This window comes from Botryllus schlosseri, chromosome 8, assembly GCF_051294905.1.
Source record: "Botryllus schlosseri isolate E-star chromosome 8, Bs_hap1, whole genome shotgun sequence".
In the NCBI taxonomy this organism is placed as follows: Eukaryota; Metazoa; Chordata; class Ascidiacea; order Stolidobranchia; family Styelidae; genus Botryllus; species Botryllus schlosseri.
In genome coordinates, this window is record NC_137243.1 from 28,122,112 (window position 1) to 28,144,738 (window position 22,627).

General features: G+C 40.5%; 1 protein-coding gene across 1 annotated transcript; it reads left to right on the top strand.

The window, feature by feature from the left end:
* Positions 1–5,462: 5,462 nt before the first annotated feature.
* LOC145444004 (uncharacterized) lies at positions 5,463–13,429 on the top strand. Its single transcript, XM_080321907.1, has 5 exons — positions 5,463–6,054; positions 6,118–6,309; positions 6,369–6,602; positions 9,224–9,317; positions 11,725–13,429. Exons 1-5 carry the CDS (start codon positions 5,859–5,861, stop codon positions 11,939–11,941), a joined length of 933 nt encoding a protein of 310 aa, XP_080178033.1. The 5' UTR covers positions 5,463–5,858; the 3' UTR covers positions 11,942–13,429.
* Positions 13,430–22,627: the final 9,198 nt, after the last annotated feature.

A 22,627-nucleotide genomic window follows, 5' to 3' on the forward strand; every position in this document is an offset into this window, starting at 1 on the left:
TACTGAAGTCCTGAAAATACCAACCGGATTTTGACCTCTTACCAGGACCGAAACTGCTGCAGCCCAAACCCCCCAATCGGTGGGGGGGGGGGGGGAGCTCGAAGGGTCCTTAAATTATTTCGGTGAATGAACAGAAATTACACCTCATGTTTTGACGACACGCCCACGAAAAAATACGAAAAATTCAAGAAAATAGAAATGGGCAATTTGGTGTCGGTCATTACCACGCCACGATGCACGAAGACATATGAAGTTTCGGCCGATATGGGACTCTGAAAAACGTGCCAAAAAGATCGTCAGCGAGAAAACCTTAGCCGAAGAGGATTGTCCTTATGTTGACCGTAAACTTCGATGTATATAAGCCTAATTGTCCATTGGTGCTTGAATCGCTCGTGCCAAATTATCATGTCGTCGCAATCTGAACCCCACAGGATGTCTGTCATCTATCAGAGAAAAAATATTTGCCAGTGAAGAAATACCAATTTTGAATAGAGTGCTTCCTTTAGTTTGATACGTTTATGAGTTTCAATATCTTTTGACTATTTAGCGGACAAGAGGTAACAAGATAACAACATGTAACGAAGTAATTGTACCAACAGGCATGCCCGAGTATGTTTAATTATTAATTACGCACCCTACGTTTTCCTAGACAACAGCCCACTCTGTGCTACTGGTAAATCTGATTACGTGGGCTAAGAGGATAAAAAATTTATGGCGACATATAGATGCAATTACCACCTATTCATTCATGCATTAAAGAAAATTTTGGCGCGAAGGGTGACCAGGCCACATGAACTTTGCTGACCATCGAAATCACGCGACGGGGTTCTTGGTAGCGAAGCCCCCAGAAGTTTGGTTTATCACGTTATAGATGCCCAAGACCATCGTTTATTAAGGGGGGCTGACGAAGTGCGGCTACTGCTCTCTCCCTCTTACCCATTGTTTTTATTAAAGTTCTTACAATATGGGGGGCGCTAGAGCACGATAAATTTTGAAAGGGGGCGCTGGAGGAAAAAAGGTTAAGAACCACTGTCCTAAAGCATGCGATCATCGATCAATAGGGTTGGTTTTACAATATCAGCTGATTGTCTCCAATGCTTCCGATTCGTGTACCAACCATGGCATACGAATTAGCCTACGCCACTTCACTGATACGGAAATCTGTAGCATCCAGCTGTGATGCATATCTCAAAAGAGTATAATATGGTTGAAATCGAGAGGGCATCAACTCTCACAGAGCTCGCAAAGGGAGTAACAAATATGCTGGCAAATCATGGTCTACATTTTTCATTTAGGCATACTCATTTTCAGTAGACGGTTTGTCATTCTATACATTGGTCAACAGATATGTTTAGGCTGACGCGACAATGCGGGAATAGGCCTATGAGTGTATCAAGTAGACAAGAATTAATATTGGTAGCAGATTATTATATTGGAGAAAGTGCGTATTCAATCAGTAGTGACCGTCACGAAAATCTGGCTCACGAATTATTGTAAGGGAACGTGTCTTGCGGTGATTCTGGGCGCAAACACAATTTATCGTAGGGCGTAGATAATAAAGTTGGGTTGATTGAAAAGCCAATTATCGCGTTCATCAGGATTTAACAACCCAGGATAAAGAAAGTTCGTTGATCGCTGCGCATAAAATTGATCGAGGTACAGTTTTCATCTCAAGCACAGTTAGCAAACCTAGACAAACTGTACACTGCGTGCGTAATATTCCTACGTAGAAATGTATCCGATTATGACCGTGACGATTGATTCCTAGGTAATTTCCTAGGCTCAACAATCGGTTAACAATATCAGCTGATTGTCTCGAACACTCCACATTCGTGTGATGATGATACCAACTACGGCATAACAATGAATAATTCCGCTTCACTGGCGCACAAATCTGTAACGACCTGCTGTGATTCGAATCTCAAAAGAACATAATATGGTTAAGAACCACTGAAGAAACTATGGTACGATAATGAATTCCGTCGCCTCACTGGCATGGATATCTCTAATTACCCATCAACCTGCTGCGATTCGTATCTCAATTCGTTTTATCTGCTTGAAAGCGAAAAGGCAAACTATGACATAATAGTTTTCTTCAAAGGAACATATATCTGTAATACAAGCGGAACTCAACGAGCTGCTGTGATTGGTATTAAGCAAGAAGGCATCAATTCTTTCGAATCTCGAAAAGGGAATAAACAAGTATCTAGGCGAATCATGGCCTACATTTCGGTTGATACAGCTTAGTCATTTTCAGTAACGGTTGGCTATAGTATGCATCAGAGTTGGATCAATTGTAATTTGTAATTGAGCTGAATGTAATTAATTACATTTTTTCATGTAATTGTAATTGTAATTGTAATTGTAATTAAAGCATTTCTATTTTGTGTAATTGTAATTGTAATTGTAATTTGTAATCAATCATTTATTCGTCGCACCGGTGAAAATCCGGTACGAACCAGGATGAAGACGAGGAGCCTTAAGGCCTTAGTAAACAGTCACCAAATGTAATAATTATCTTATTTACATCGATGTTCTATGCGTGCTGCGTTATAACTAGATAATTCAGTCACGCTAAACCGTTTCCCATACTTCAGTAGCAACCGAAAACTTTGTGAATTACAATATAGGCTAAACCAGTGGTTCTCAAACTGGGGGCGTGCCCCCTTGGGCGGCGTGAAAGCACCTGAACGGGGCGCGACGCTCCAGTGAACTGAAATCTTTTCCGCGCTTGGCCCGATTCACCTCCGTTTTATGGTTATTGCTCGGTATATAGACTGAATTTCGTATTTGAGAATTCTCTCATCAACAGTCATAACCTTCCATACCATCAAACTATATGTAAGGATTGCTAACTTTATGGTTTCATTGTGTGCTATGACGATAAGGGGGGCACGAAATATTCACTGTCATAAAGTGCGTCTAAAAAGTTAGAGAACCAGTGGGCTAAACTAAATCTTAATATTTCAAAAATGGATGAACAGCAAATAAACTCTTCTGAAACCTGTGCTGAACCATTTCCTACACCACGGTCAAAGTTTTTTTTTAATCTCTGACCAGTACCGAGGCTTGTTGCACCAATAGCAAAAAAATTCAAGTTTCCAACCAAGGCTTCATCAAACTTGTTCATCAAATGGAACTAACAGTTTCCGAGAAAGTGAAAATGTAAATGCGAACCAAAATATTGTAATTCTTAGTTATCAGGAGGTTCTTTCCATTTATTTTAATTTTACGCACCTTATCGGTATCATCCTTATCTCTGACGCCTTACCAATTACATTTCATTATCCTGACTCAGCTCTGAGTAGCCTAATCGTTTGATTACATTTCATTGACTGTCGTGTAGCTTATTCGCTGTTAGTCGCTCAAACCTTTGGTTCTTAACAGTCGCTTGAAACATTTTTCTGTGCTTGTAGTTTTCAGTACTCAGGATTAGGAATAGTTCGAATACGTTCGAGTTTTTTTTTTAATTAAATGGTATTCTACATATCAGGAATGAAATATGAATAGCTTGAGATTGTTGCTAATTACGTCGCTATACGGTTGTCAAACAACACCTCTTTACAGAATCAATTACATGTTTAAAAGTAATTGTAATTGTAATCATAATTGTAATTAATTACATATTTAACAGTAATTGTAATTGTTATTGTAATTTGATATTTTTAGCACTGAGTAATTGTAATTGTAATGTAATTGAAACATGCAAGGAAGTAATTGTAATTGTTATTGTAATTGATCCAACTCTGGTATGCATTAATCTACTAGTAATGTCCTCTCAATAATGTTTACTTTGCTCGACTTAGAAAGCCTTATAAGGCCATTCTGCACCTTCCTTGTCCAGCGGCGTATTGTTATTAATAATTGTTAGTTGTTGAGAAGGAAACAATGTGACGCTTATCACCTTATCGGTTACTGAAAATAGTACGAGATATTCGACAGTAAGCGGGTTAGATTACCACATTTCTGTCCTGTGCCATATGCGCAATGCCTATAATGCACGCATGGTATGCATATGCACATTGCACATACAAACACAAATCGTATGTGCATCACTCATGTTCACTCTAATTTTTCACGAGGCTGCGCGCACTCCCCAACTCCATTCTCGGGAATGTCCATTGTCCATTCTCGGTATTGTCCATATTCACGGTAATGACCATTCTCGGTGATGTCCATTCTTGGTAATGTACATTCTCGGTAATGTCCATTCTCGGTAATGTCCATTCTCGGTATTGTCCATATTCTCGGTAATGACCATTCTCGGTGGTGTCCATTCTCGGTAATGTACATACTCGGTAATGTACATTCTCGGTAATGTCCATTCTCGGTGTTGTCCATTCTCGGTAATGTCCATTCTCTGTAATGTCAATATTCTCGGTAATGTGCATTCTCGGTAGTGTCCATTCTCGGCAATATCCATTCTCTGTGGTGTCAATTCTCGGCAATGTCCATTCTCTGTGGTGTCAGTTCTCGGTAATGTCCCTTCTCGGTAGTGTCAATTCTCGGTAATGTCCATTTCCGGTGGTGTCAATTCTCGGTAATGTCCATTCTCTGTGGTGTCAATTCTCGGTAGTGTCCATTCTCTGTGGTGTCAATTCTCGGTAGTGCCCATTCTCTATGGTGTCCATTCTCGGTAATGTCAATTCTCTGTGGTGTCCGTTCTCGGTGGTGTCCATTCTCGGTCATGGTTTTCTCGGTATTGACCGGACACCGCCATTATTATGGTCATTGTGCTGCGTCGCTGCGATTGTTTAGAACAATGCCGATTTTCAGACTTTGGGGTGTATTTCAAGGGAGTTCCATTGCCCTGATTGTATTATATTGTATATTTTCGGAATCAGTGCGGCAGTAGCTTTCAAATAAAATCAACTTTATTGAATTTAAGCACGTGGGTCGTCAGCTATGGGATTAGCAATTATGTTGCGTTCAGATTGCTGAGCAGTAATTTCCTCCGGGCAAGCAAGCGTGACGACAGGGCTTGCGTATATCTATCCGTAGGTTAGTTATCTATAGTTAGATTAGATTAGTGGTTCTCAAGTTCTCAACGTGGCTGATATCACCACCCAGTTGGCGATTCTGAGAAACAGGAGGGCGAAAATAACAAAGGGGGCGAAAACGTTTGAAGTAGGCTGTAGAGGCAAAAACGTTATAACGTTTAGTCAGATATATTTAATTACGCGACAACCGGATACCGGCACACATGAAAAATTGGTTGTTCTGGAATGGCCGCAAAAATTACTCGCCGCAAACTATCCTCAGATACCGGGATTAGACCTTTTTAGTCAATTTATCAGTGATCAGAGGTAGCTGTATAAATATACCGTTTATATATCTTAATTCTTGGATCCGAAAATATAGGGGGAGGCGATAAATATAAGTCGGGATTGATAAGGGGCGATGAGTCGAAAAAGTTTCGGAACCACTGAAGATAGATTAGATTATATATCATGAGATGCCATTAGTTTAGTGGCTTCCAACCATTTTGTCATCGCGAACCACTTTTGGAACGTTGCGGACCCCTAAGCTTTAGCTCAGATGTAGCCTAATTATCGCGTAACCGTCATCTGTCCTGTACAATAATAACTGCATGCTAGGGATAAACAGCAACATAATTATATTTTTGCAAATAACATCATACTATAAGTAGATCTTGGGCCGATTTTTATCAGTTCTAAGCGAATTTTGGAGCTGCCGTTTTTGATATAGGTGGCAGTGCCTTGAAAATCCGCGCCTTCGATTTGTTATAAACGTGTGCCGAAAATCCATTTATCGAGAGATACGAACAATATTCCTTTTTGATAGATTGGCTCTCATAAAATGACGCAATCGTACAACGAACTGACTTCGTCTTAGTCATGGTCCACACATCCAAATTTCATTCTGCAACAAGGAAGTATGCATACCTGTCTGTTAGCGATGCAATTGTTATGCAGGTTGCACTGATCGCCGTCCTGAACTATGGTTTACTAGTAAGGGAGGACTCCGTGAAAATCTCGGTCGCGAGTCGAATGAACAGGATGCTCCAAATAAGAGATATATTATTTTTTGCCGGTAAATGAAAGCAAGGAGCTAGATACCGTCGAATGAAGTTTACGAAGCAAGTGTTTTCGTCAGGTACATGCGTGGTAGCGTTCGGAGAACAAGATATATGTTATCAAAATACCGGAAACTTTTCTCTTCCGAATGGGGGGAAGAATGATGTCAAACTCCAGGATAAATTTTGCCGGGCACAATTCAACATATTGTTGTTGAAGATCAGAAACGTGAATTGCAGGGATCCTAAAAATCAAGAAATATCGATCAAGGGTATCTGTAATGGAAGCAAATGCAATTCATCAAATCGAAATTCTTATCATAAATTTCAGAACTTCCGATCGAAAAGGATATCTGTAAGCATGGCACCGGTCGATGCTTCGTATTCACTCGATTTCGAGCTGAAGAAGGTTTCAGTCACGCACTCCCTTCTCATGGATGCAAGTCTTTGCATTGGCTTCACGGAATGAGCGACATTATTGTTAACGTGAAAATGACACAGGCGTCGAAGGACTTCACAGAACTTGCGTCATTCTCCTATCATTTCATACATGAAGTCAGTCAAGGTGAGTCATTCCGGTCATTTGAAATTCATAAGTTAAGGAAAATATCATTACACATGACTTATTATTAGAAAATATGGTTGGCGGTACTAAACTTGAATATTGCTTTCACAACTAAATTCATTGCAGTAAAGAATTTATTAACTCGAAGGGGCACACGAAAAGTCTTCGAGTTAATAAATTCTTTACTGCAATGAATGTAGTTGTGAAAGACTTAATATTATTATGTATAAAAACATTTAGTGGTGCTTTTCGCATCGAAGGCTTTTTGCACCACGGCTATTTAGACATTTTGATCAAAATGATAGCATGAAATGTCATAAAAATACAAGATGAGTACGTAGCTAAATGCGACGCTTTGACTCTCGTATGAAGTCCAGTAGATCGGCAATAATGTTGCTGTCCGTTAAAAGGTTATATAGCTGGAAAGGTACGTTCTTTGTCTGCGCGATACGTTGTAGCTTTCTTCTTATTTCAGTCAGATGTGAGCATGTCATAATATAGTGTTCGACCGTTTCTAATTCGCCGCAATGCTCGCACAATGGTGATTCCGAGCAGCCAATGTGGTGGAGATGTGCATTGAGTCCGCAGTGACCGGTGCGTAGTCGAAACAACGTAGCTTCGCTGCGTCTTGGTGGGACTGATGGTAATTTCACCTCCAGATTTGGTCGGAATATTTTGTAGTGGCTTCCTGTTTCTGAATCGAGATATTCCCGGTTCCAAATAGCTTTGCATTTATGTAAAGAGATTTTCTTTGCATCGTCTATAGGGATGTCATGAATTGTGATGGCACGGTGTGACGATGTCGCCAGACGATCGGCTACTTCATTGCCGGGAATTCCTGCGTGGCCCGGAATCCATATGAGCGTGATTAATTTTCCTTCACTCGTCAACCTGTTGAGGAACATTAATGATTTGATTAACGATAAAAGGTCCATCTGTTCGATAATTAGCTATACAGTCCAGTGCAGTAAGGCAATCGCTGAGCACAATAGCTTGGCTAACGTTATTCGTTTCGATCCAATGAAGAGCGGATAATATGGCATATAATTCTACTGAGATTACACATGACTTATCCGACCACGAGACCGAGTGGAAATACATGTGGATATTGCGCGGTTGTTTTTCAACACACGCGAGCCCATATCCTGAGCATAGCTCACGTAATGATGATGACGTAGTCACAGATGCTATTGTTCGAGATATGAACGAATTGTGCTCAAATACGGAATTGCAATGCGTCCAGCTTCCCATTCCCATTAGTCTAGAATTGATGAATGTGACTGGTTGGGTACATTTATTTCGGTAAGTAGGAATCTAATCGCATATACACTCGTAAGCAACTAAGGCTCGTTGTCACCAATATTGGATTTGCAATCCATCGACCGATTACCTCGAGCGCTGACTAGTATTTAGACTAGACTAGTATCTGCCATCTGGACTAGAAAAGTTGACCTATTTTTTTTTAGTCAACCGCCCGACAACGTGAAGGAAAAATCAGTATTTTGGGCACCGAGCGAGAAAGTTGACATTTTTTTAGTCGACCGACCACAAAGTGGGAAAAATTTACCATTTTCTTAGAATTCACCTCCGGTTTTGCAAGTCTGAAAATTCTGAAAAAGTGTCCTCTTTTCAGATTTCCAAAATATGGTAACCCTATGATATCACAGGAATTCAAAATTAACAGTACAAGATGCCAGATTCGTTCATTCCCCGCTAACAAGAAGAGAATCTAAATCAGTGGCTCTTAACCTTTTTCATATCGTAACCCCCAAGAAGAAAATTACGGGATGCAATTACCCCTAGCTTCTAAAAATAACGAATTACAGCTTGCACTCAAGTATTGTAAAACAGCACAACTATGACGTCATAATGTACACTGAAATTCCTTTGAAAAATATCAAGTCAATGGGAAGGCTGGTGCTATTTTCGTGTTAAGGGGGATGATGAACAGCATCTCTCATGTAATTGTCAATCGTATTTTTCAGCAATAAGTTGAAGAAAATTCAATCAGAAAGTTCAATGCCATTCTGACTAAGATTGGTTATTCATTTTGAAGGCGAACCCAAAAGGTTCCAAAATCTTCCCTCGTTTCTTCGAAGGCATTCCGATGATCTCAGACTTAATTTTACTCGCTAGACTAGACCACAGCAACTACACTTTTCAATACTTACCAATATATTTCTACGATATTGGTAATGTATTATAGGTGTAAAGCTAAAATTGGACGTCCCTTGTTGTCTTTCAATTTGTCAGCATGCGCAACAATTTATGATCCGCACTACCGCAAAATAGATTGGACTTACCTAGCCCTATACTAAACTACATTCGGCCCTATTATTCATAATCACAGTAATGGTTACTATGATATCACTGAAGGCATATTATGTTAAGTGAAACGAAATATATACAAACTCCCAAAAATATATGTTAGCCTACATTCATGCGTTTGAAAATTCTTCAGTGGAGCGTTATAAGTATATAAAAAACGTCAATTTGAATTACCCCCCAACAATTGGCAAATTACCCGTTTGGGGGTAATCAACCCCAGGTTAACAACCGCTGATCTAAATGGCGCATAACAAAATGCCCGTCCAATTGTCGATGTTAAATATTAATTACAGGTAACACAGACGAGATGAAGATGCAAAAACTCGTACTCGCTCTTGTGACAATCGTAATTGTTCTGACTGTTGCAATAGTTGCGGTGGTGGCGAAGTGAGTGATGTTCTCCTACGCATATTTTATTCGCTTCGGCACGGCAGATCTCTCATTGTTCTGGTTATGCCACTGAATCAATATTTGACACCGAACGTTGTCTTTCAACGTTCGAATCTATTGCTTTCATCATGCTACCATTCCATTATCGGAAGGTTCGCTTTTCCTAGACATGGTAATTTTTGCCATGCCGTGTTGTCAATAGATACTATTTGAGTGAATAAATTATTTTCGCCTTGATATATCTTTCGATAATGGCACTTTTTAAAAATGTCACCCATTACACCATGGAACAAAATTTTGCCAAAGTTTTAAGTGGGCTAAAAAAAATTGTATTGTGTTTTAGTATTCCGAGCTAATTATCAAAATACCAAATTTTTCCTGAAGTGTTCCAAATTTTGAAGAAATGTCAATTTCTCCAATTTTTTATTTTACTTATAATTGCTCAGTATTAATCACAATAATTCTTCATTGGACGCAAAAACAAATATTGCTTACTCATGCATCAACTAACAACAATGCAAACACTTTAGAAATTGTCAGAAGTGGTTTTGTTAGCGTGAATTGCGTCTGTGAAATGAAAAATCTTCTTTCACTATGGACCACAAATAACACCATGTAACAAAATTTTGCAAAATTTTAGTTGAGTAAAAAATTTCGTCTTATTCAAATAGTCGTGTAATAATACGTATAATTCCTTATTGGACGTACAAGCTCACTAACAAAAAGAAGGAATATGCACAAATGTTGGCTGCCATGGATTATATAAGGATGTAAACACTTCAAAAAAATTTCCGAAATGGTTTTGCTTGCATGATTTGTGTCTATAAACTGAGATATCTGCTGGTGTTACGGACCGCAAATAATTCCCTTTTATGATGCAACTCCGCCACCCTTAGTATCTTCTTTCCAAATTATACATATTCTGCTGAAACACGTCACTATGTTCCTATAGTTTACATCATCCATATTTGAACTAATAAAATCAAGATAAAAGTGCTGGTAATGCGTTTTAGGACATGCCCGACTTTATTTTTTCATATATCTCGATCATATTGTTTACTAGAGGTTTATATTCATTGCTTCGTTTATTTCCAAAAAAAATTTCAACTACATCTCGAAATGCCTTGAATGCTCCTGTTTCTCATGCATTCATATTATTGTGAAGTGCTTTACAAAAGATTGTCAACATTGCCGCATAAGCAAGGAGAACCTGCCACAGAAAAATACCGAGAAATTCGTTCATGCAATTTGTTCGACGAAGGACATCGACATGATGTATGCAACAAGTTCCCTAGTTTCAACCTTGGAGTCAGAATTTCTGCATTTAATTTAGTGGGTCCCAACTAAATCCTCTAGTTCGTGTTGGTTCAGAAGGCGTGGTTCTGGATTTATATCTATTCAGAGATGTTGAAGTCTTCATCGTAGTCATTTCTGTATCTTTAAGCCCTGTCGCGTCATCTGGAGCTGTTTTGCCTAATAGTTTTATGCGATGAAAACTTACTGCAATACGGAACAGGTATTCTTAAGATGAGATGGCATAGAAGGATATGCAATGTTAAGTAATTTTGTAGTTATTCTGAATCTTGGAATGCCACCCATACAGAAATAACAGTCATCTAGACGGTTTCTAATTTATCTTCAGATTTAATGAAATTGAATGCCGATCTCCCCTTAGCCATCCATCCATATTTCATCGGCATGTTTCACAGATTACATGAAATGCCCAGTTGTTATCATTGTCTCCAATGTTCATGCCAAAGTTAATAAGTATATAATACCTTACTTCTATCTTATTCTATCCTCAACTTGTTTCAAACTGATATACAGACCACAGATATAGCAAAAACAGCCAGCAGGCAGAATAAATTTGTGATGTTAACATTAATGATGAGATTATACTCACTAGATTCACAATTAGTGCATTAACAGAACAAAACGAAAAGGAATTTAAGATGCTCTATGTAGCCTATACTGATGTAGCCTGTACTGACTAACTGAGACTGAGAAGATGATTGTTACTAACAACCAACTAATATGAATTGAATGTTGGATGAATGTGACGTCACAGTTTATAGGAAATTCAATATAGGAGCTTGGAAAACAATGGTGAGGGAAGTTTAAAAACCTTAAAATCACATTTTTAAATGACACATGTGGCAATAAATGCCGGAAACATGTTTTATAAAGGAATATGGTACAGCAAATTTCAAAGCATGAGCTCAACTAAGTTTTTGTTACATGGTGTTATTCGTTAGTCACTCATCAGGACTTCATTCTATTACTATTATCCAATATACGCCATAAAATATCCCGAATGACCACTAAACGTCATAGCAGTTCACCAATACATATTGATGACCTCATCATGTCATACCACTATAATAAACTCGTGTATTATCTTTAGAATGTGCTACATGTCACAGAAATATCAGAGAACTAATAAAGGCAGAACAACTTCAGCCATATCTATGAATGAGCCGCAATCGGACGCAGGTAACACGTCACAACCAGCCAACCCTCAAGATCTGCTTTTGATTCCTGATATTGAGAGCAATCAACAAGTCGTATCGAATAGTCTATACAACAACGGCACGCACTTGTACGAAGACGCACGATTCTGATATACTTTCTGCCTACGATATCAGTGATAGAGCAACTGATGCCCTGACAACTGCCCAGTGTGCTCAACTTCGTGTCTAAAGCTGCGGGATGCTTCAACTTGGCAAAGTTAGAGGGACATCTCTGTGGCCCGCAAACTCATTTTCGGTGTCATAAGGCATGGCGTATCCATAAACACAACGCTCATATGTTGCGAAAGTGAAATTTCCTGCGGCTTGGTGTGATTTGGACAAGTGTAACGTTGGTCAGAGCCAGGGCCGTAACAGCACTTCGTCAGCCCCCCCCCCAAAAAAAAAAACGTTGGTCTGGGGCCCCCATATATACATACATAAAATTCAGCTGGAGCCAGAGCCCGAGCTGGAGCCAGTTATTTAAGGGGTAGCTCCGGCTCCGACGTATTTCATAAGATGCAACAACCATATTTGCTGAGTTCACATAATTCAACAGCAGGACTTCGCGAAATTAAGAATATTTTCCTCTTTGGCGCTATCTTTTCCGACTAACCATGTTTCCTGGGATTTAACAGCAGCGCAGTCATATGTTCAATGCTCAATTTTCATACATGAGTGCCGAGCCTCGGTATGCTAAATATGCCTGTGAATATTGTGGGTATTCGGCATACCCGCAATTTCATCATCAGCACAACCTTGTTGGCTAATTGTACGGTTCGAAAATAATGATCACTATGTATTACGCGAAATGGGAGAGAGGATAAAAACGTAATTTCGTTGCACATGTCGATATGACAAGCACAAGCAAAGAAATTCCATCTCATCGTTGCTATGAATCGGATGAGCAAATACTCGTTATTTCGCGATAGTTCTTTAATCGGGCCGCGAAATTGGACAGTGTTGTATGCTATCATGCATGCGGATTGGAATTCATTACTGCGCATGATCGTAATTCCCTCCAGTGAGGATTTTCGAGCGTAAATAGGGGATGGAAGAAGAGTAGCCCAATATGCCGTTACACTTAGCAAACAATTGTTGCGGTGCGAGCTACTCAATGCGATGTCAGAACCTCATGGTATTTTATGTTACAGACGAATTACTGATTTGATACGCGGTTTCCAATTTGTAATCATCTGTTTCGTAAATTCATTCTTGATGTCTGCTTGATACTCTGGTATTCCCGGATTGTCGCGTACTGTGACTTGTAAATGTGAAAAGTGCATACTGCATAGTTTCATTTCGTTATGGGCATGGCGCAATGTGCATGGCCAAGTGTTTAATTCGATGATTCGATTCGTTAAAATGGTAAAATATTTTATTCCGATAAACTTGATCGACACCGGATGGACTGGTAACGAGTGCACCAATACCGAGCGTCAAACCATTGGCCATTTGGTACAAATCGGATTTCTATTGATCAGGTCGTGATATCCGCCCATATTGCTCTTACTACAGTTAGAGTTGAATAATAATCGCAAATTTAAAGATTGAATTGAGCTGTATGGCTTAATGTTACCGATTACAATGCCAGTGTTACAACGTCGCATCAGAATTTTAATGCTGTACACATCATAGGCATGGAGTAAAGTGCGTTCTAGTGCAACTACGATGTTATCGACAATTGACAAGTATTCATTATGACGTCACAAGCCGGCACGGCGGTACCTATGTCTTCGTTGCTGCATCCGATGTTACTGACGGCTGACAGACTCTAGATTACTATAGATAACTAACATACGGGTAAATTAGTAATCTATATAGACCAGGGGGGCAACCTTTTCGGCTAAAGAGCCACATGAAATTGACGAACGAGCGCGCTGCTTACTAGCCGCGCCATGCACGTAAAATTTTCAAAGGTCATATTATTATTACTTGGGTATATTGCGGGTCGACTGTATACCGCCCGCTGGGCTCAGTTTGCAAGGACAGGACTATTCGGCATCTGGACATATCGATATCGAAGATTTCCGCTAATATGCGACAATCATTTTGTGCCAACATCTCATCGTCGACGATCTTTCTGCGAGCGCAAACGTGAAAAGATTGCGAGCATAGTTTCATTTTCAGGAGGGGGTAGGCTACAAAGCAAGAAATCGTGTGGCAATTAAACACGCGAAGCGTGAAGAATAATTTTACTACTTTACTAAAAGTGCGACTGGACCCTGGATCTGCCAATGCGTCGGAACTGATATTTTAGTCATCAACATCCCAAGTGTCGCGACCAGACTAATCATATTTTTGGTTGGCCTTGCAAGTTTACAATTTGAGCAATTCAATTTCGATAATATAATGGGAATTAGCTCGCGGGCTGCTCAAAAACTTCTCGCGGGCCACATGGCCCAGAGGCCGCGGGTTGCCCACCCCTGATATAGACAGACACCGTCGATAGTTTTCAGAGCCGGAGCCGAAGCAGTGGTAATAATGCGGCTCCGGAGCTGGAGCCGGAGCTATTGTATGATAAAAGAAAGCTCCGGAGCTGGAGCAATGTAAATTTACGGCTGCTCCAAAGCCCTGATGAGGACGCAGCTGTCATACCACCAGCCTCTGTCGTAGTAAGAAGCGCTATTCCTAGATGATGAACGATCGTGAACTCCTAGTGGAAAATCGTCGATTGCTGTGATTTGAAACATGATTGAAAGTTGAATTCCCGGAGAACTAGCGCGGATACGTGCAGCCTGTATTTGTCGGAACCGGGTCCGATGCGGAAATTGCTGTATATACTATGAATTTGATAAGAGAATGTGTCCGTGGGGTCATACTTGTACTGAGTAGCAACGCTGACTACCTTGACCACCTAGACCATGACACTGCGAAATATAGTTCAAACAATTTGCTCTTCCCCCTACCGTAGTTTTTACTTGTCATATGGCCCCTTAGGCAACATGAAAGCGGACCCCAGCAATAAAGTATTCATGAGACCGAAAGGTGTATCTTTGAATAAATGCTGACTACCATTGTGATGACTCGACATAAGTTCTAGTTGCGATCTTGGTAGACTCCGCGAGCCGTACGGTTTTAATGTCGACTCCTGATATTTGGCCCCTGATTAGCTCTTAGCAAAGGCGAAAAGGCACTATATCATTGTTACATGTTGTTGTTTAACACGCGTGATGCATATTGTTAAAAAGAATTACTGCTTTACCTTAATACAGTGGCTCCCAACCTTTTTGTCTCCATTCCCCACTTCAGATTTATTCCGAGTCTTCATTGCCCACTACCTAAAACTCCTATATACCCTTGAAAAATGAACCTCCATAACATTTGACCAGACGTTTAGCGGGGACTTGCTATAGGAAAAGTGTATTGAAAGCAGTGCAAAGAAAGCAGATGATATTCGACAAATGAAACATTTCAACGAAATATATTACAAAAAAAAGCACAGTTTGCCTCACAATCAATGCGAATACCGTTGTTGTCTTTTTGATACGATAGACGGAATAATGGGTTCTATAGTTGAAATTGCACATCGCAAATCCGATTCTAAATCCAGAAGTCTGTTGCGAGATTTTGTTTTTAAAACCACAACGATTGAAAAAGCTGACTCACAAAGGTGAGTGGAGGGAAATACTGTAAGTAACTTTATTAGCTTTGCACTAGCTTTTGGATATGCGTTTTGCATCAATGCCCAGAATTTACCCAGTTTTTCATCTTCACGACAAGACTTGGCAGACGAATCGTGAATCAGCTCCAAAAATTCATCCTGGTTTTCTTCTTCATCTTCACGAAAGTCTTCAACAGAAAATCTGAAGGGATTCCTTGAGAACGCCATCGCAGAGGCGTCATGCTCAAAGCCGGGAAAGTAGCGGTGAAACTCTTCAATCAGCATGGTTAAGTGATTGACAGCCTCACTTCGAACGTTGTCGGAAAAACCATTCGTCTCAATAATTCGATTTGATGTTGGAAACGTCGTTCCAGTGCGACCAGATTTAATCTTCATTTTCCATAGTTCAAGTTTTGCAATGAAAGCAGCAATCTTGTCTCATAGTTCAAGAATAATTTAATATTTCCCTTGTAACTTGCGGTTTAACTCGTTCAAGTGAGAAAACATGTCCGCTAAGAAGGTCAATCTCCTTTTAAACAACACATCGGAAACATCCTCTTTTAGTTCTTTTTTCTTTTGAACTGCAAGAAACAGCACAATCTTTGGTAGTAGCTGAACAAGACGATTCAACATCATTCCTTTCGAGAGCCATCGCACAGAAGTATGAAACAATAGTCAGATTCCCTATCCTGGCCAGGGCATGGTATGGTATGGTATGGAACGAGAATTTTCCATACTCCATACTTGTCTTACTCTCTCCATACCATACTTGCAATTTTCCATACCATACCAACATTGTTCCATACCATACTTGATACATATTCCATACTTTCAAATACTTCAATATCATAAGTTTATTTCCTTTTCTAGCACCTATATTATTGATATTTCGGATGTCATTATTGCTTAAACTAGCAATGATGCGATTCTAATTCATTGAAATGCAGAGTCTGTTTTGGTGAGGTTTAGTTCACGGTGGTGAGGTGCCGTGTTCGTCTATTCTACAGCTTCCGCGAGCAAATTGAGATGGTCAGCAAATTCTTTTCTAGGACCGTCCATAAAAGGGACGGGTAACATACTGCCCGTCTTAAATGATAATTTGGCGTGCGGCCCCAGTCTGCCAAGATTCCCCACTACTTGTTTAAATGTAAAATTTTAGTGACTATATGTAATTATATAGCCAGGTGTGCGCACTGCGCAGCGTGCGAGAGTGGAGCTTATGCGTAAGTTCGTCGAAGCGTGTGGACTTGCATTATCGGCATTTATGATGTACTCAACCCGATTACCAGAGAACCCGGCCCTTGGAGAACCCGGCCCTACCAACTCGGCCCTCGGAGAACCCGGCCCTTGGAGAACCCGGCCCTTGGAGAACCCGGCCCTCGGAGAACCCGGCCCTCGGGAAATTTTGTATATCAAGCACGCGTGGTCTACCTGTTGTGGTATTCACGGTGTTTTTCGACTACTCTGGACCTCGGAGAATGCGGCCCTCGAACAATTTTGAATTGAAAATGCATTAAATGTGTACCCGGCCCTCGGGAAATTTTGTATTCACCGGCAATCCTAATATCCTAACCCTAATATCCCACCTCCGGCAACCCTAATATCCCACCTTCGGCAACCCTAATATTCCACCCCGGCAACCCTAATATCCCACCCCGGCATCCCTAATATCCTCCTCCCCAACCCTAATATCCCACCTCCGGCAACTCTAATATCCCACCTCTGGCAACCCTAATATCCCACCTCCGGCAACCCTAATATCCCCCTCCCCCAACCCTAATATCCCACCCCGGCAACCCTAATATCCCACCTCCCCCAACCCTAATATCCCTCTCCCCCAACCCTAATATCCCCCTCCCCCAACCCTAATATCCCACCTCTGGCAACCCTAATATCCCACCTCCGGCAACCTTAATATCCCACCTCCCCCAACCCTAATATCCCCCTCCCCCAACCCTAATATCCCACCTCCGGCAACCCTAATATCCCACCTCCACCAACCCTAATATCCCACCTCCGGCAACCCTAATATCCCACCTACACCAACCCTAATATCTCACCTCCGGCAACCCTAATATCCCACCTACACCAACCCTAATATCCCACCTCCGGCAACCCTAATATCCCACCTCCACCAACCCTAATATCCGACGCCGTGACTGCGTGACCTACGCATGCCCTGAGCTCCTTGCAAGACCGACAAATCAGTTGATTATAACATTATTACTTTAACATTTCATATTAATACTTGTGAATACACTTAATTTCAAAATTTCCCGAGGAATTCACCGAGGGCCGGGTTCTCCAAGGGCCAGGTTCTCCGAGGGCCGAGTTGGTAGGGTCGGGTTCTCCAAGGGCCGGGTTCTCCGGCAACCCTCAACCCTAATGAAATGTTATCTTGGTAAATTGTGGGTACCGGACTTATCAAATGCTTTGAAATCTTAATTAAGGATTGCACCGTGAGTTAGTTGATCAGAGAGGAGCAGACATGGCGGCGCCTGTATGACAATGCTGTTTTCAAATCCACATTGTATTGTCATTATCGCCGAGAAATGGCTTTGAATTGACATTGCTGTCGATGAAATAATACATTAAATACGATTTATTCCTTATATATATGCACGAATAATGTATCCATTCTGCAATCCAGCTCGCCAAGTACCTAATTTTCCTATATCCGGTCCACCGACTGGCGAAGTTGCCCGCCCCTGCTCCATAAGAATATCATCGCATTTCCGGTACATTGGCATGACGCACATTCAAGTTTGAAGTAAATACTCGCAAAATTATTTATAATATAGGCACACCCATAAAGGGCGCCCTGTGGATATAAAGCTGTATCAGCTGTATCAGCAGTATCAGCTGTATCAGCTGTATCACCCTGTGGATATAAAGCTGTATCAGCTGTATCACCCTGTGGATATAAAGCTGTATCAGCTGTATCACTCTACCTGTATGGAATCGGTGTCTTGTGTTCAAAAAATTCTCGATTTTTTTTTTTTTAATTACTTTAACTTTGAGAATCATCGCTGCTCCCATGTTATATAAGACAAACCGTACCGAGATTCACCCAGGTATCACTCTGCAATAAGTATCACGTCTATACTATGTCTGAGATGCGCGAAATAGTCTAGTAGGCTATCACTCAAGAATCAACCATGTCACTCAGGTATGAACTGTATCACTCAATTATCAGCTTTATCATCCAGGTTTCTCTCTGCATAAAAAGTAACACGCCAAGACTACGTCTGGGATGCAAAATAGTCAGGTATCGGAACACAAGGGTATCGTCCCCTACAGTGATTATGCAAACACGCAATGTCAGACGTAAACTAGATCCTCATAATCATTGGTTTATTAGCATTATCAGGACGCATTATAGCCAGGGCCGTAACAGCACTTCGTCAGCCCCCCCCCCCCCAAAAAAAAACGTTGGTCTTATGGGCCCCCTATAGGGTGATAAACCGACCCCCCTCAGGCTATACGCTGTTTATCGCTACATATCATCTACATTGGGTGTACATTTAGTGAGTCAGCTCTTCTCGCTCAAACGCGCAAAGCAAGAAAAATTTCTATATTTCATGATTGAGTCGGTCAATATATGATCGGGAATTGCATATAGATTGCTATTAATTTTTTTCCTCTCTCTGTTCACGTAATCTGATTTAGGCTACCGACCGGTAGAGCTGAGTGAGGTGTGTTTGAAAAGGCAGGACCCCTCGAATAATAATTAATTACACATCGCCGGGTGTATACCCGTTGGCAGGAACGAAACAGCACTTCGTCCGTCTCCGTAAAAAAACCTTGAGTCTTGGGCTCTTATAGGGTGATAAACCGTCCCCCATCACGTTGTTCGCTTTTGCCATGAAATTATTGTTGTACTGTTTATAGTGAGCCAGCGTGAAGCGCGAAAATTTTCGATAATTCATGCTACAGCTGATATATGAGTGATACAGCTGCGATACAACTGATACAGCTGTGATACAGCTGATACAGCTTTATATCCACAGGGTGATACAGCTGATACAGCCGATACTGCTGATACAGCTGATACAGCTTTATATCCACAGGGTGATACAGCTGATACAGCTGATACTGCTGATACAGCTGATACAGCTGATACAGCTTTATATCCACAGGGCCTCTATATATACCGAAATCACAGCGAAAATCGTATTCTTCTTATCCTTTCGCTTGTAAATGCCCATATGTAGCGAAGTCTCTGCGAAAATCGAATTCTCTTCTGTGTTTTCGCTTTGCGAATGCCTAGCCGGGACATGCCCCGGTACCGCTCATGACAAGCTTTCACTGTCTATTCTCTCAAAGCCGCGCACAATAAAGAAACGGTGATTTACTCTCTCCTATTCATAAAATTACCGAGCAACCGGGGCACAATAGCTCTGTGCCCCTAAGGTGTGATGTAACAATCGTATCTATATCTGAACTCGGTTGCCGTCATATGCGTTTCGTCGACCTTTGCTGGTATCGGTCGATTTTGATGGTGTTTCACACCATGAAAACTCTTGAAACTTGGTATGTTATGTCGTGATGGTGGTATTCAACACTGCCCCAAGTTTCAGGGTTTCTACTTAAAGTTTAGGGTAGTAATTCCGTTTCCGAAGTTGAGTGTGTGCTGATCCGTAATGTATCGCAAACAGATTTTACTCAAAAGCCGGTATTGGTATCCATTGATTGTGACGATGTTCAATACTGAGATCGGTTATGACATTTGGCACGGTCAGTGGTGGCTTTTGGGGTAGGCGAGGTAGGCGGTCGCCTAGGGCCCCCCCTTGTTGATTTACGCGCTTTCGAGGGCCCCCCTCCTCGGTTCACGCGCTTTTTCCAACTATTTCTCCGGTTTACGCGCTTTTTTCAAGTATTACCATTTTCTGAATAACCGCGGAATCCTTGTATCCATAAAGAATATGGTATTGTACCGTAAAGACAGGTCAATCATCAATTGTCATTTTTTAGTAATCATTTTATGAATAACCACAAAAATCCATGCACCAATGTAGAATATGGTACCGTAAGCAGTAGTCGATCTTTAAATTTCTGCACTAGTTGCAAGAGCTCACTTTGATTTGATGATCTTCATCCATTTTGCCATTAGCTAAAGGCTTCCCCCTCCTACATTTACGCGAATGTTATCATTTTGCAGAAAACTGAAAATACATGTACCGAAGTAGAATATAATACCGTAAACAGTAGTCAATCATTAAATTTCTGCACCCGCTAAAATGGCTTACTTTGATTTTATGAAGGCCCCCCCCCCTTCTACATTTATGCGAATTTAGTTATAATTTTGCGAATAACTGTGAAAATACATGTAGAATATAGTACCGAATTTTAGTTGTCATTTTACGAGTAACCGTGAAAATATATGTACCCATGTAGAATATGGTACCGTAAACAGTAGTCGATCGTTAAATTTCTGCACCCGCTAATAGAGCTTACTTTGATTTTATGAGCCCGCCTCCTACATTTATGCGAATTTTAGTTTATCATTTTGGGAATAACCGTGAAAATACATGGTAGGCCTACTTATGTATAATATTGTACTGTAAACGGTGCTCGATAATTGAATTTCTGTGCTTGTTAAGTTTGTGAGATTCTACTTGCTGGCTCTTGATGCCAGCTTTCATATGATACCGTATGTTAATTTATAATGAAGCGTGTCCACACTGAGCCTGAATATCCAAAATATCAAAGGAAATAGTCATTTGAAAGCCAATGAAAGCATGTAGGCTATTATAGCCTATATATTGTTGTTTACTGAACGATTCTCATGACTCAGTCAACATGTTAGTTGTGAATTAGGCCTTTTCTAAATGGAAATCCATTCCTAGGGTTGTCATGATGGTAAATTTGTTCATTTCTTGTCCTCGGATTGGCAGCGTATTTTCAAAGCTTTACCACGCTATATGTGCACCCGGTACAGTCAGTCAGAAAGTGTTTATCGTGTTGTCACAAAGCGTTTTTTTTATCACAGGTGGATGTCTTTTAATTGGTGGTGTACTACAGATAGAGAGTTAGGTTTAGGTGGGCGCGGGAATATTTTTTATGTTTATTCAACTCAACGACACCAGGTATTTTCATGTTTATTATGAAACTTCGATACTTCCCTTAGATATTCTATTATGTGTATTTAGGACTAATATTCCAAAAAATAAATAACATTCATTATACGCTAGATAATACTTTCCCTCCAGAAAATACAATTCAGATTATACATAAATTTCGGGGCACGGGAGTATTTTTATGTTCATTCAGCTCAACGAATATCTTCATATCGGCCTGCTTACTACATTAGCGAAGTACTTGTACATTTTGGAGTACTCCAGTATAGGTTTGGCCTGCTTGCGCTATACTCAATGAAGTGTTTACCTATTTACACTGCATCTACTTCTATTTCAGAGTTTTTCGCTTTTTCGATCAAACTATACCTACAATACTTACTTTTTAACTAACTGGGAAATCATTACTTCTTGTACTTTAGTAGGACTTTACTGCTACAATGTACTTTTTTCAGTGGACCAGTGGTCTTGGTGAGTGTTGTCAGTTTCATCTATATCCTACGAAAAGCTACTTGAGTACTTCACGGGTTCGTATCATCGCAAATAATATATTCTAAACATGTTTAGATATCGAGGAGTTGTAATTATAGGTGAAAGGGACAAATTTTATTTAAAACTGAAACTGTAAAGTATCGATAAAGTAGTCTAGAGTATTTTTTATGTTTATTCAGCTCAATGAATATCTTCATTTGGAAGTACTTGTACATTTTGGGGTACTCAAGTATAGGTTTGGCCTGCTTGCGCTATACTTAATGAATCATTCCCGTGTCATAAACACTTGACTAGTTGATGCGTGTAGACAAAAACCTACTTGAGTACTTTGAAGAAGTACATATACTTATGTGCTCAACATCTCTGAATGGTAGAAGTGGAGACATAGTCTACAAACATATTCAGTTAGTTACTTACTGTGTAATCGCTATTGCATCAAAAGTCTGTATAGAACTGCGTTGGTTTTTAAAGGTGTTACATCATGACATGTCTGACGAAATTTGGTATGGTGTATTAGCGATTCCATGCTACGCTTGAGCGCCATTTATCTCAGATACTAACAAGCTTCAAATGAGTAGCCGCCGGCGTTTTACTGCTGATGTAAATGCCTGACATGCAAAAATTATG